Below are 14,658 nucleotides of genomic sequence, written 5' to 3' on the forward strand. Positions count from 1 at the left end.
TAAGCTTGCATAAAGAATAGGAGCCCTCTGCCACACAATGGACATTCATTTCTGCACTTCTTAACCTATTGGTTTTAATGGAGTCTATTTCACAACACTTTAGATCCCACACCTATTGCTATGTAGCTTCCTTACTATTTTACTGTAAAGCACTTTCTCACATGAACTTTTAAACATCTCAAATACTTTGCCACAATCAGATTTCTGTTGACAAGAATTATGGAACATGAGAAGAAAGGCAAAATGCCATTATATGATAATAATCTTTGAGAGGTCTTGAATATCTGAAACATTTATCTTTAGTACTGTCAAAAGTGTCTTTCCACTCATAAGAGAAAAAAAATTAAAAATGCAAAATGGAATATAAGATAAGTATTTGTATTACATTTACAAGCATGGATACCAGTTCCTACCAACTACAAAGATTCATATATATGTGGTGAACCCACTACTTAGAAAGACAACACACATATAAATACACATATAAATATTTATTGTTTATTCAGCATCAGAATTATGACTGATGTTAAATAAAAGCAGTGCCCAGAGAGCAGAATCAGAGACTAGAATTTTATGCGTGATTCATGTATCTTATTCATTATATTCCACATACTTTCTTCACAATCACAAAGCTCTTTTATCTCATGTTTCGTACACACTTTCTTCCATATTTCTTCAAACCTTTCGTCTGCAACATTCATGCCAGTATTGTGGAGAATTTGTTTAATCTACAAAAATAATACAAAATAATACAATTCATGTAATTCTGGTCAGCATTTTGTTAAACTATACAGCATCTGGCTTTTACATATTTAGCAATCTCTATTTGCCACAGAATATTTTCCCACTCTTAAAGTAAAACTACAGACCACATCTTCCATCCTTAACCAAAGAAGTTCCTATTTAAGTAAATCTGAATATTATTGCAATGAAAGCTGTACAAAATTGCCTGTAATTAATGAAGTAATGTTGGTGCACTACTTCAACACTTGGGAAAAATCAAACACAGAAGACTCAGGGAAAAGCAATTATTTTTTAAAAGCTCTAAGACAAGTTTTGTTTATCCACTCTATTTTTGCTGTCTGCAGTTACCAACACTAATCAGATTATTATTATCTGCATTTCACAGAAAGAGTACTATACACAAGATCATCAGCTGCTATAGATAAGCTGGTGAAGTGACTAAAATGAAACGGTCCACATCAACTTTGGGCCTTGCTATAATTTTACACCAGAATAATTCAGCAGAAGGGATTTTTTCCATACTTTCTCACTTGGTTGCTTCCTGTTGCATGCCTCCTTACACTGACCTGTTGACTCATCAGAGAAAGGTACCTTTAGAAGAATATTCATGTGCCCTGTGTTTCTATTAGTAACAGTAAATATTTGGCATCTTCAATTGTATCATATATGTGTGTATGTGTGTGTTACATTTATGCTATGGAGATTTTATGCATGCTTTGATAAAGTAAGACCTTTAACACAGTCAAATCAACCTCGTTGATCATCTTCCTTTAAAACTGTCTTTTGTATAAATACAGGCCTGACCCCAGTACAGCAAGTCTTCAGCTTCATCTTAGCCAATAAACCTATGAGAGTTTATGCACACTGAAATTGCAGGAGGAAAAAAGGGACTGAATTTTGCTCTTTAAGCATAGGTGTTGTTCCAGTTATATCAATCATATTACCCACAAGTAAAACAAACCAGATCTGATCCAATGTTTTCAATGAGCTAGAAAAATATAGAAGTTAAACTAAAAGCAATATTCCATCACAGGATACCAATGCAGGGAGAATAAAGGACTAGATGCTCTCATAATTTGGCTTCACCATATTAAGAGAGAGCTCTGTCCTGACTCATCAACTGCTGTAAAATCATCACTGACCAAACCACAGACTATTGTGTACAGACAGGATAAAACTCACTCTCAGCTGTGATCAACATGTTCATGCGGCATATAAATTACACACTATTCCTCAGTTACATAACTTCTATTCAACAGACTGGAGAGAATTTCAGTGAAGAAAACAGCAAGCCCAAGAACTATTTTGTTCTTTTGTAACATGATGAGTCACCTCATGAAACTGTTTTATAGTCAGAATTTGCATTCATTTCCACCAGTCTATACAAAAACTATTAGTATTAAATTAATCCAGGCTATAATTTAATATTAATATCATATAATCATATAATAATTTCATTAACAATGAAATTTTTGAAAACATTAATTATACATCAAAACAATAATCATAAAATTCCCAAACAGTCCATTTCATGAACATAGGGTGTTTTAACAGACTCAGAGGTGGTTCTGCACTGAATTCTCTATAGCTGGTATAGTCTACAACAGAGTATGACATCTCAGGACATGTTATAACTTCAAAGAAGAGTTCTATCTAGTGCTTGACAGATGTAATTGGCTTCTGAATGAAGCAAGAATTCCATTTACCATTAGCTATATGCTGCACACACACATTTCCTGCTTTCAGAGCTAGATTATAAAGTGGCAAATGCTCATGTGCACAACATTCTGACAAGGTGTTTTATGAACATGACACCACACCTTTTGCCCCCAGTCACTAACTAGCAACATTCTTTTCTGTAAAATATATATTCAAGTTCCAGATCCACTTTCAAACATGACTCCTGAATATTTAATATAATGAGTAGTAGAGAGGAAGAGGTTGTCATGGCTTCTTTTCTCATTTTAGATTTGAATTTCACATTTCATTACAACTGTCTAATAAATTGTATTTCAAGTAATGAAGCTCTCTCTTAGTATTTTTTCACTATAAATTGCATAAAAAAAAGTGGTAAACAACACTGAAGAAGAAGCAGCAAAGTTGTTTTAGTATTTATGTGGGAGAAACTCTGGTCTGTGGGGAAACAGAGTGGTAGCACCCTGCAGAGATATCACAGAAAAATCATGGAAGTCCCCAAGTAAGTCCCTAGAGTCTCACATCCCATCTTCCTCTTCAGAATTATGAGACAACACAGCATTGCTGTGTGACTCCCAATGTCCTCCATCACTGTACAAATCCTTTTGTACATCTGAGCCTATGACTGTGACTCAGCAGAGCACTTAAAAGGTACTTTCAAGTGGTTTGCTGAGTTTGCCATTAGCAAAACCTGCCAAGTTTGTCTGAGAAGAGATGCTCTTGCCAAAATTTTCCACTAAACATCCCTCTGTGATAGAAATTATTTTTATACACCTAAAAATCTCATTTTGGGGCTTTTTAAGACATCTCATGGAATCGTAGAAAAACTTAGGTTGGAAGAGATCTCTGGACATCATCCATCCAATGACATAATCAAAGCAGGGCTAACTTTACTATTAAACCATGTTGCTTAAGACCTTGCTCAGAAATTTGAGTATGTTGGATCTCAATAAAATCAACATCTACCATCTTTATGAATAATTTAGAATGTGAAGAGTACATATTTTTCAGATAGCTGAATGGATGTTAAGCAAGATGGTAATGCTGCACTATGAATTTTACAACCTTGTAAAACTTGGTTGTATTACTTGATTGTATTACTTGATAATATGACTGCCCACTCCCACATGGCTAGCAGAACAATTATCTTGGAAGAATATTCTGAAGAAATTCACTATACCTCTGTCTTTGGTCTCTTTTTTAAAAGATCTCTTTCATATACTCCCTTTTGACTGAAGACAGAAGGGAACAATATTGAAAAACTATTGCCCTGGTCACCATAATTAGTTGTATCACTGAGGCGGCGAATTCGAGGAGCAGGAATATCTGAACGAATTGTTGGAATACCACACAATGGATAACCTGTGAAAATCAATCAACAGGCAGCATGAATAGATAGTGCCAGGGAGGATAAAACATTTTCCATGAAATAAGAAGAAATGTGATGCTTGGCATAGGTTCAATAACAAGTTATACAATTTTCTTCCTTGTGTCTTTTTTCTCATTTTTAGAAAACCTGGCTTCAGCTACGTCACGAAGCAGGAAAACAGGGAATCTTGCAGTAATGTACTAGAACTTACTTACTTAGTATTTCCAGCAGAAAGTATTTTAGGTGATTCCAAGGAGATATGGTTCTCCCAAAATTACTAGCATAATTTCTCAAAGACATCTAGATTAACTTCAATGTTTTGAATAGACTATCCCTTCCAAATTCCAAGCCCCTATCTTAAAAGACTCAGCTTAGATAAATTAATTCAATATTGTACATTAGTAGAATCTGTAGCAATACTTTTAAACTTTGCTCCTGATTTTGTCCTAAATAATGCTCAGAAGTGAGTAGCACAGTCCGCTGTACTTACAGGATGTAGGGACACCACCTACTACAGCACTGTACTGAGAAGATGATGTTCGATAATTTGTGTAGACACAGTCTGTTGATCTTGTAAGCGGTTTTGGCACCTTTTCTGAGCTTCCTGGTTCTTTTAACATGAGATCTTCCTGCTTCAACAGTGGTTCATCATCTTTCTTTGTGTCTTTGGGAAGATAGGCATCTAATTTTTTCCCTATATACAAAAGTTATGGTACAGCCAAGATATATTATCAACACATTATAAAATAAGAGGCAAAAAACTTTGCTTGAAGAACTGTGAAGGAGGTAACATAATTCATTTGCATTTCTGATAGCACTTCTAGGAGATGTTTTACTTTCTCTTGATCTGTAGTATTAAGGAAACTTCCCAGTGACAATCTCAGTCTGCAACACAGAACTCCAGGATTCTGAAGCACATCTGTACCTGAGACTCTGCTGGTAGTTAGCAAGGTAAATGAACTCTCTAAATCCTACTCTTCTAAAGGAGCACCTAGGTTACAACAGCAACGTCCTTTCAACAGCTATTCTAAGAACAAGATCAGCCCCACAATTTCCCAGTATAAAGGAATCTACCTTTTGTAATTATTTTTTCTTCAAACTCTTTAACACCCCTTTTATCTTTCCAGTTCACAAAGTTCACAAAATCCTGGTAATTAATCAGACCATCCTTATCCAAATCACAACAGTCAAATAAGGAATCCAGGAGTTCATCATCTAGATTCACATTCAGCTGAAAAAAGATCTTTCGTAGGTTGTCCTTGTGTATAATTCCATCACCATTCTATTATGAAGAAAATAAAATAGTTGTTATATTCTATAATTGTCTAACAGCCATCATAAAATAACTTTACCAAAAGAAACACATACACGTGTTTATACAGATATATAGATACATATATACAAATAGCACCAGACACACCATTTCAAGAAGAGTAACATTGCTGAGTACAAAAATAAACCCTAAGTATTTTAAAAATAAGAAATATTAATAGAAAAGTGTCAAAAAGTAATTTTCAACTTAAATAATACAGTGATTTGAGAGTAAAGGTGTGACAGGATATTGTGACAAGATAACAATCAAATCATAAATGTTGAAGAAAAGCCAAGATGTCTTCGAAAGTAAGACATCAATCATTCTGTATACATTACAATTAATGTTACACATGAAATGTCAATTATAATTTTTTTCTCCAGAGAGAAAAAAAGAAAAGATCTGAAATTCTGACGCTTGGCAACTCAGTCAAAAAGTGAAGCTCGGAAGAAAATATGGACATAATCCCTTCCACTGTTTTCCCTTTACAAAGGAATGCCAGATTTTGAAGTCTGAAAATTGTTAAGATTACTCCTGCTTGTGTGTCTCTTGCTCCCTCTAGCCTGGATATTCCAAATAGTACTATGAAAAGCTCCAAATACTATTGTGTCTAACTCCATATAGCATATCACAGCAGATGAAACATACATTAACTATGAAGTTGTCTTCACAGTTAGTCTTCATCCATATTTACCTTGCTATGCTTATGTTTCTTCATGTCTGTATCTCTACAGCACAGCAGCACTAATGTCACACATTCTTCTACATTTACACCTTTTCAGAGCACTAACCTTATCAAAATGTCTTAATGCTTCTAGTAACATATCAAAATTCTCATAGTTAGCTTTCTTCAAACTCTGTCGAACTGCAATCAAGACAACTCTTTCTCTATCCTTCCCACGGAGGAACTCGCATGGAACCCGGACATGCAGAAGACCATGAACATCTGTAAAAATGAACAATTCCTCAATTAGTTGTGCATATACAGTAAACAGACATTTACAAAAAAACCAGTTTGCATTCTTAAGGAAAGGAGAATTTCAGTTTCAAGATGCTGATTTTCAGCACTGCTGAACAGCTGATACAGCCATTTCATTACAAGATCAAATGGTCCATATCATTATTTCTCTACTCACACACAGTTAATATCAAAAATTTTGGAACATCTTAATGTAGCTTCACAAATCTATCCACTGCTTCCAAAAGCTTCTGAAAGCAGTAGTTGTTACTCAATGTTCAGATAAATGAGCAAAAAAGAACATACACTATTAATCTACCACTTCCAGTCTGTCATGTTTCAGATACTTATGAGAGCCAATGTAATATTTTGGATAATGATATATCATTAGAAAGACAATGTACTTTTTAATGTTACTGTTCCCATTTTCTATGCATCCTAACTTTATTAATATTTTTAAATACTTTGGCACACTGAGCTACAATCTTCATCCAAATCCCCAAGATGCCAAGGTCACTTTCTAGAGTGCAAGTTCATTCAGAGTTCAGTAACAAACATGAGTAGGTCACCTAATCCCCCTCTAACAGCAATGTACCAGCATCATTTTGTAATTGTTAATAATGAATTCCTTTGTTTAGCTCCTTCTGCTCTTCCTTATAGCATGAACTTTATTACACTACATAGAAAAACATGTAAAAGCTTATGCACTCTTTGAACAAGCTTTTTCTGGCCTAGATTAATTGGATAACTCTGATCTACTTCATTTTTTTGCTTCCCAATTATTGACTGTATTCCCTTGTTGTTAAACATAATGTTAAAACATCATCAATCCCAACACTGACTATTTGAGTTGACTAGCTTTCAAAATTTTGTCATAATGAAAATTAACAGTTTTACTCTGTTTTCTGTCTCCTCAAAACCTTCAAGAACAATTTCTTGTTACTTTTACTCTTTTTAGAGAAGTGCTTGAGAAATCATTGAGAGTGAAGATGCATAATTGATTAAATAGCCATTTTAATTTGTCACTTTGATGATTATAAGGGTTTTCTGCTGTTTCCCATTTTGTTACATTCAGATACAAAGGCTTTAAAAAAGAAAAAACCACACCATCATGATAATCCCAAACCTAAAGTGTCTTTATTTCTGACATTTGTTTTTTTCCCACTAGCAACTTCAAATCCTCTCAAATTTTCATTCCAAAAATTTATTGTCAATAAATTTTTGTACCTTGCCTCTTAAGATTTTAGGAAAACTATATACACAACCAACAGCAATTACTTCAGCACAGTTTCCTCAGCAAGATATGATTTTATTCTGCTCTTGAACTTACCATCTTCTGGAGGGATTATCAATCCAAATGTATGGTCTGGGGGAACATTCATAGTTTCTGCTATACTGTCAATAAGAACATTTCTTTGTTAATTGTCAAACAGTTTATTAATAGCCAAAATAGACCCTCTGATACTATTAGAAAAAGTGATTATAGAATTAGGGATGATATAAATAGTTCACCTGAAATTGTTTATCAGGACTTTATTTCAAAGCTACCATTCCTGAAAAGCATCCCTTTACAAAGTTGATTAGAATATTCACTGTTTGTAATGTAACACAGCCAAAAGTAAACACTAACTTTTTGAACATTTATGCCCATTAGAAGGAAAAACATTCAATGCTATTTTTTCCTAAGAAAATGATAGAAATGTGTGAGAAAAGTCCTTGTAGTCAAATAATAGGAATACTTAGACAGAATCTCCAACTGAAATATCTCAAATAAACTACTTTTGGCTAAGGTGGAAAAATTGAATCATATCTCTGCTTTTCCACATGCATTTTTGTGTCTACCAAAACCAGCAACCAAGCCCATATCCCATATCCAAACTTGGATCAGTTTTATTTACCAGAAATTGAAGATGCTGTTTGTGACATTAAAGAACTAATTCTTCTTTTAATTTTAAAAAGATGCAATGCTCATTTTATTTTTAATAATTAAATAATTAAAACGGTAATCTGAATCAAAAATCCCCATCAGAATTGAAAAGATAATGAATGCTTTGTTCTAAAGAACAAACCAGCCAAACAAAAACCCACACACAGAAATTAAAACATTGCAATCTAAAAACTACTATGTATATTTTTCTTTTATAATTTTAATATTACACATAGGATGTGGATGGCATAAAATTCACTAAATAAGATTTGTTTAGCCTTTATCTATCTTGTAATATTAGTGCTGGGTTTCAGGCTGCACTGCAACCCATCCCTGACTGATCCCACTGCCTCATGTTGCTCATGCTCCAGGTCTGTCTCACAGTAAGCTGGGACACAGGGAAGGGGAGAGGAGAAACTGACTCATATTTGTGTTCACTCCTCACATGTACTTAAGCCTGGGATCTTGAGTTTAAAATCACCTTTTGCTACCAAAGTCAATGATGCTGGTTTTGACACATTTTTGCAGAAATCCAGAGCAACTGCCTTTGGATACATTCAGCCCTACATTTGCAGCATACCTGGATCCTAACCCCACTGTACCTTATGACTTCTATGGTGCTTCTTAAGCGTTACAAAACTGTTCCAGATTGCTTCATAAACCTCAGTCATTCTAATGATTCAGCTGAGAGGTGAGATTGGTAAATGCTACGAGGTAATAACACAATTTAGTTCTACATCCTTTTGCAAGGAAGTAATAAAGGTGAGATAACAAATGATGTAACAAAGAAGACCAAAAATAGTGTCAGAGTAAGCAAAATGGTCAAATCCCAAAATATTAGGTGAGATGTTTCAGTCCTTTCAAACCTTCCTAACTGCAAAATATAGGGGGAAAAAATGTCTTAAAGAGTGCTTGTCAGATACAGACCACTTAAACAGTAAGATCTAACTTCATTACATGGACAAAGTACAGCCCTTACTAGTAACTTGTGTACTTACCAGCCTAATTAGGGCAGGTAGAAGGTCCTTTTCTGTTAAATGAGGGCTGCACTGGAAGCACTCAGTTATATTTTTTATCCATAAAAAGATAAAAGACATAAAAAGATATTGGAGAAATGGCAAAAGTGAGTGAATTTTGTGCTTGGAAGGCATCTTTCCTTACTTACGGATCAAAAGCTTTTCCAACAAGAGGCTGGTACTTTTCCTTGAAATCATCACTTCGTTTTGACACAAGGTGTGGTGCTCTCTTCCTACAAATTATGAAAATAACTCCTGCACATATTTGTTTTAAAATATTCAAGATTTTTTCAATAATATTTTAAAATATTATTGTATATTAAAAGAAAACAGCAACTTCTCTCAACTTAGTAATTAAAATGTCTTGCTACTTAAAATCAAAGGACTTTACACAATGCTTAAGACATGCCAAGTGCTGTTATATGGTCAAAGTGATGGGATAAACTGTTCTGAAAATCACCCCTTGCATTTTCTATTCAGTTCAATACAGCTAAGGATAGGACTGTGAGATGTACAGCTTTCTCCAATACAAAGACCCACTCTTCCTGATAATTCATCCCATTAATTAACTAGTTAACTCATTGCAACTCACGAATCCAGGTCCAAGACCCAATTTAAGGTCTTAGCTGTATTTCGCCCATCTTCACAGTGAGGGGTTTCCATTCCATAAACAAAAGACTTGTCGAAGTGTGAGTTATACTTCCTGTTGACTGGTTCCCCTGCAGAAAAAGTAGGCATTTCAACCTATGTAAAATACCTCAGGAAGAAAAATGTACCCAGTATCTTCATTCTTAAGACAAAACAATGAAGAAACAGCAAATAACTAACAAACCCGTTCAATTAAAGATAAATGCATTCCCCCTGTTTATTGAGTAGTTAGGAACAACCTCATTGTCAAAAATGAAGATAAAAGGCAAAATAAAAAGCAAAAACTGCTTCAGTTAGATATTCTTTTATGTCTGATTAAACAATCAGAATAAATGAAACCATGTAGCCTAAGTGGTGAGGGTCATGCAAACAAATTGCTGTGTAATATCTATACCTGAGCAGAAATGTATACCATTTCATTTACTGTTTTTTCAAAATGCAAAAATGTTTTTGAGGTGCTGCATTTTCAGATACACTCTTGCTATGGTTTTTCGTCACAGAAAAAACCGTCATTCTTTTTCTTCAAGGTCTTTTCAATCACCTTTTAAAAAGAATTATATTTAGGACTTTCGAAAATATTATTCACTTCATATGGCTGTATGGCAGCATGGAATTCTTATGCTACTGCTAAGCTCCTCATCAGAAAGTCTGTCTGCTCTGAAATTTTTTGGATTCTGGTGAAAGAGAGGAGCTAGAGGAGAATGGAATGGAATGGGTTGGGCTCACAGTCTGTGACTTTAAATCTGAGATTGCTTTCAGTGGCATAGACAATGCCAAACTCCGTAAGCAACCAGGGCATCTGTGAGTTTCTAGTTTCCTGGAAATATTTTGCTTTTCAAACAGCACCCAAAAGAAATCAGGCTTCCAACTCCTCCATGAACTTCTCATACTGTTTTAAATGCCCATCATGAAGTGATTGACAGTTCTAGAAACTGACATCATGCTCAGACAGTTGCATATTTTTTTCACTTATTTTTTAAATAATTTATATTGTATTAATACAGTGGTTAAAATTAGTAGTTTATATCTTAAGAACACATATAGAGGAACTTTTTATGGATTTCTTATCAGCCTTTGAACTTACCCACATAATAATCCTCATGTGACAGAACGTACAAATCATGTCCTTCTCTCGCTTCTTTATCCACTTCCTCAAAGGTTTTTGGTGGATTTACAACCTCTCCAGCTGACAAATCTGAAAGCAAATAAATAATGTATGGTTGGGGGAGGTAAGGGGGTGGATGTATTGCTTGGTTGGTTCTTAATTGTAAAAAAATCTTGTTAGAGAAGTTGCTAATACTGTGGAAGAATACTTCTCACCACATTCCTAGTCAATCTATATTCAGTCTAGTAATATGGGACTAGGGAGAGAATCACAGAAACCCAGATGTACAGAACTTTTGCAAGAAAGCTACGTGGGCAACACAGATGTGATTTCCTCCAGTCTATGGAGAAAAGATACACATGTCAAGGAAGTTTCTTTCACTAGACCTATTAGAGTTGTTTGGAAAAGGAAGGTAAGGTGACAGCTACCTAAACAGTTCTCCCAGGCTACAAAGACAGATCAGGAAGAGAGCCAAAAGCCCAACTAGATACCATATGTTCTCAGTTGCTTGTTTCTTCATCGTAACTGAAAAATTTTTAGGCCTTTCAGTAGCTGTTATATAATAACTCTTCTGTTAAAATGGAGTTGTTGGAATCATAGAGCATGTGCTAGATATTAAATTGCAGGTTATCTTGTATTTACAGGAAATATGTTTTAATGGCACATTTTCCTACCTTTGAAGACTTTTATTCCAAATGTAGTATTAATTATATCCAAGCCCTCAGGTAACTTAGAAGACTGATCATGTGATCTACCCAATGGTGCTTCACGATTACTGGAGTAAATTGCTTCTTTCATGTCTTGCATCCTTTCTTGAAATTCACTTTTAGCAACTGGACTTATCAATGAAGCTACCTGAAGACACCAAAAACAACACCAGAGGCAGGAAAACCAACAAACTTTTATCACTCACACATCACTATGACTATCCACTCAAACAAATGTTTGCTTATAAGTGTCCTAATGAGATCTTACATGGTTACACTGAGATAATTTTATTCACCAATTTGCAAAAAAAACTGTCTTGAGATAAGACCACTATCAATCAATGCTACACTAAATTTCCAGCTAAATAAAATACTTATTGTGAGATATTTTTATTTTTATGCTGTTTTTTCCACTTGTTAATACATCCATTTCCTGACTGCAATCGTTCTTTTCTTAGCACATATTAGAAACTATAGTCAAATTATAGTATGACCAAAAATAAAGTGATTTGATTTTTCAGGCTATCCATCAAAGTAATGGGGACACTAGAGAAGATTTATTATTAGACTCTAATTGAATATTATATAAAGAAATATTGAAAAAAGTAGTAGCAAGTACAATTGATCCAAACCCATGCTTAGCAAACTGACGAGGCTTCCAAATCTTCCTCCAGTTAATATTTAATTAGTAATGCAAAGTCTTCAACAGACAGTACAGGCTAAACAGATCAATCCATTCAACAAAAAACTTCTAAGGAGGGACACCAAAACCTGGTTGTCTTTCATTTTGGATATGCCTAATAAATGTCCTACTCAACATCCTCTAATACTAGGACTTACTTACTTCATAAAAATGCACTTTACTAACACAACTGCTGTTTTTAGAGATATGAACACTAACTGTGTGATAAAACTACCAATGATCTCTTCAGTGCTTGATTACAGATTACAAAGATAATTTCTAAAGAACATGTGCAAAATAGTCTGACATATCCAAACCATCACTTTTTAGCTAAAAAAAAATCAGTTTCTAGCCAAAGGTAAGAAAACGTACAGAATAATTACACCAAATTGTAAACACATTCTCTGACACCTCTTTTGCTAAGAGCTCCACTGGTTTTATCTCTGTAACCCAGAAGAAGCAAGCAGCAAAAATTATGGGTAGAAGACTGTTCATTAACTTATATCTTGGAATGAAATTAATAATTCAGTAGCCACTACAAAAATAATGTCACTGGTAACAGTCACTGAACTTCAAATATCTTCCAATTTCAATAATGCTAAGTAAATCCTATGATTTGACCTCAGAACTCAGGTAATTCATAACAGCTGTGAAATGCTGCACTATAAATCACTCAGCTATGTACCTTTATCCCTGACTATGAGGAAATCAGTTACTTTCATTAAGAACACTCTTAAGAGGTTCATTCTTAAGCAAAAGTAAATGAGTCACATTCTTACAGTGAGTTTGGAGGTTGTCTTTATGCCATGTGTCAAGTGTGATGCAACGTCAGGATCATTTGCTGTGCCATAGAATATTATTTTAGCACCAGGAGCTGGATCTGTTGTATTTCGAAACTTTCGCACAACAGTTGGAGTAATGGGCTATATGTAAGGCAAAGCAAAAACAAGTTTACACCAGACATTCACAAAACATTAATGAAAGAAAAAGTACTGCAGATATTTGTGTCATTCCAGATGTAAGAACAAAATATGAGAGTGATTTGGGCTGTAATACATGCATATGCTCCTGCAGATGCTGATATTGTGAGCATAAGGTCAAAATAACCCAGACTAAATTTTATCAAACCAGCATTGCTAAGTTTCAATGCTTCCCAGTTTCAATTTGGATAACAGCTACTTCACATGTTTGTGATGAAAACTAGATGTTACACTTATAAATTTCAGAAACTTTGAACCTGATTCACAGCAATTACACCATCAGTGTAGCAATTTTGGAAATTATTTAAACCACTCTGTTGGGGTTTTTTAAATTATCCTTTGAAGGGAGACCTGCTATTTACAGGATCCATTTGTGTCTCAGTAGCCTCTGACTCTTCAGGGGCATGGGGAAGGGCCAGTGAGTATCGCAATTCTGACAGGCATCCCTGTAAAGAAGAACCTCCATCAGAAGTAATAATAATTCCCAATAATTACTCTAATTGTATTACCAGAGGAAAAAACTGTGTAAAACAACTATATTTAGTCCAAACTAAGCAAGCACGGTGACTTTTGTAAAACACATGCAATGAAAATTGTACTGCCAGAAGTGTTTTTCAATCCTGCCAGCTAGTCTCTATAATTCTGTGTGACAAAAACCAACACTGAAATAAATGGTAGTCTCAAAAGAGAAGGGATGTAGAAAAAACCAGGAGCCTCTGCAAAACCAACTCACCCTGGGTAACACCTCTTCGAGACAACTCGCAACCGTGTTACCTGCGGGACGCAACTTTCCAGCCTAAACAATGCAATAAAAAAAAAAAAAAAAAAAAAAAGGAATGACGGAACTCATTGTAATAATGCATACAACTAGTCAAACTGGAATGTGACACTATGCACGGGATGCTGTCCAATTGTCCCCGCTTTGACGGGGCAGTGCGGGGGTTGGAGGGTGGGAAGGAGCCACACCCATTTCTGGGAGAGAGGGGGCTCGCAGGGAAATGCGCCTTCCCATCCCACACGCTGCCCCTCTTCCAGCCCCTTCCCTCGGCGAGACCCCGCCCCAGAAAAGCGCGGAGAGGGAAGGGAGGTTCCCCGGCATCGGTGGGACCCCTTCGGCGAAGGCGCTCACGTTGGGCTGCTCCGGAGTCCCGTGGAGGGCCGTCTCCTCGGGGCAGGGCGGCAGCTGCTCCGCCATGGCCACCGCTTACCCTGCTCGCTCGGTAACGGCGCCGGCGGGGCCGGGAGCGCTCGTGCGAGGCGGGCGGTGCGGCCGCCCCTCACAGCGCTCCGCCATCCGCCTCACCCAGCGCCCCCCGTCCTGCCCCTCACAGCGCTCCGCCATCCCCCTCACCCAGCGCCCCCCGTCCTGCCCCTCACAGCGCTCCGCCATCCCCCTCACCCAGCGCCCCCCGTCCTGCCCCTCACAGCGCTCCGCCATCCCCCTCACCCAGCGCCCCCCGTCCTGCCCCTCACAGCGCTCCGCCATCCCCCTCACCCAGCGCCCCCCGTCCTGCC

At 36.3% G+C, this 14,658-nt stretch overlaps 1 protein-coding gene across 1 annotated transcript; it reads right to left on the reverse strand.

Moving 5' to 3' along the window:
* Window positions 1-527: 527 nt before the first annotated feature.
* On the reverse strand, window positions 528-14,338 carry EFHB (EF-hand domain family member B). Its single transcript, XM_069004776.1, has 13 exons — window positions 14,048-14,338; window positions 13,877-13,939; window positions 12,943-13,086; window positions 11,449-11,629; window positions 10,754-10,864; window positions 9,614-9,740; window positions 9,171-9,254; window positions 7,409-7,473; window positions 5,912-6,066; window positions 4,883-5,090; window positions 4,299-4,502; window positions 3,620-3,801; window positions 528-728 (listed from the first exon to the last, which is right to left on the reverse strand). Exons 1-13 carry the CDS (start codon window positions 14,336-14,338, stop codon window positions 564-566), a joined length of 1,980 nt encoding a protein of 659 aa, XP_068860877.1. The 3' UTR covers window positions 528-563.
* Between the last annotated feature and the right edge of the window lie 320 nt (window positions 14,339-14,658).

The sequence above is a fragment of the Aphelocoma coerulescens genome, chromosome 2 (genome assembly GCF_041296385.1).
Source record: "Aphelocoma coerulescens isolate FSJ_1873_10779 chromosome 2, UR_Acoe_1.0, whole genome shotgun sequence".
Taxonomy (NCBI): Eukaryota; Metazoa; Chordata; class Aves; order Passeriformes; family Corvidae; genus Aphelocoma; species Aphelocoma coerulescens.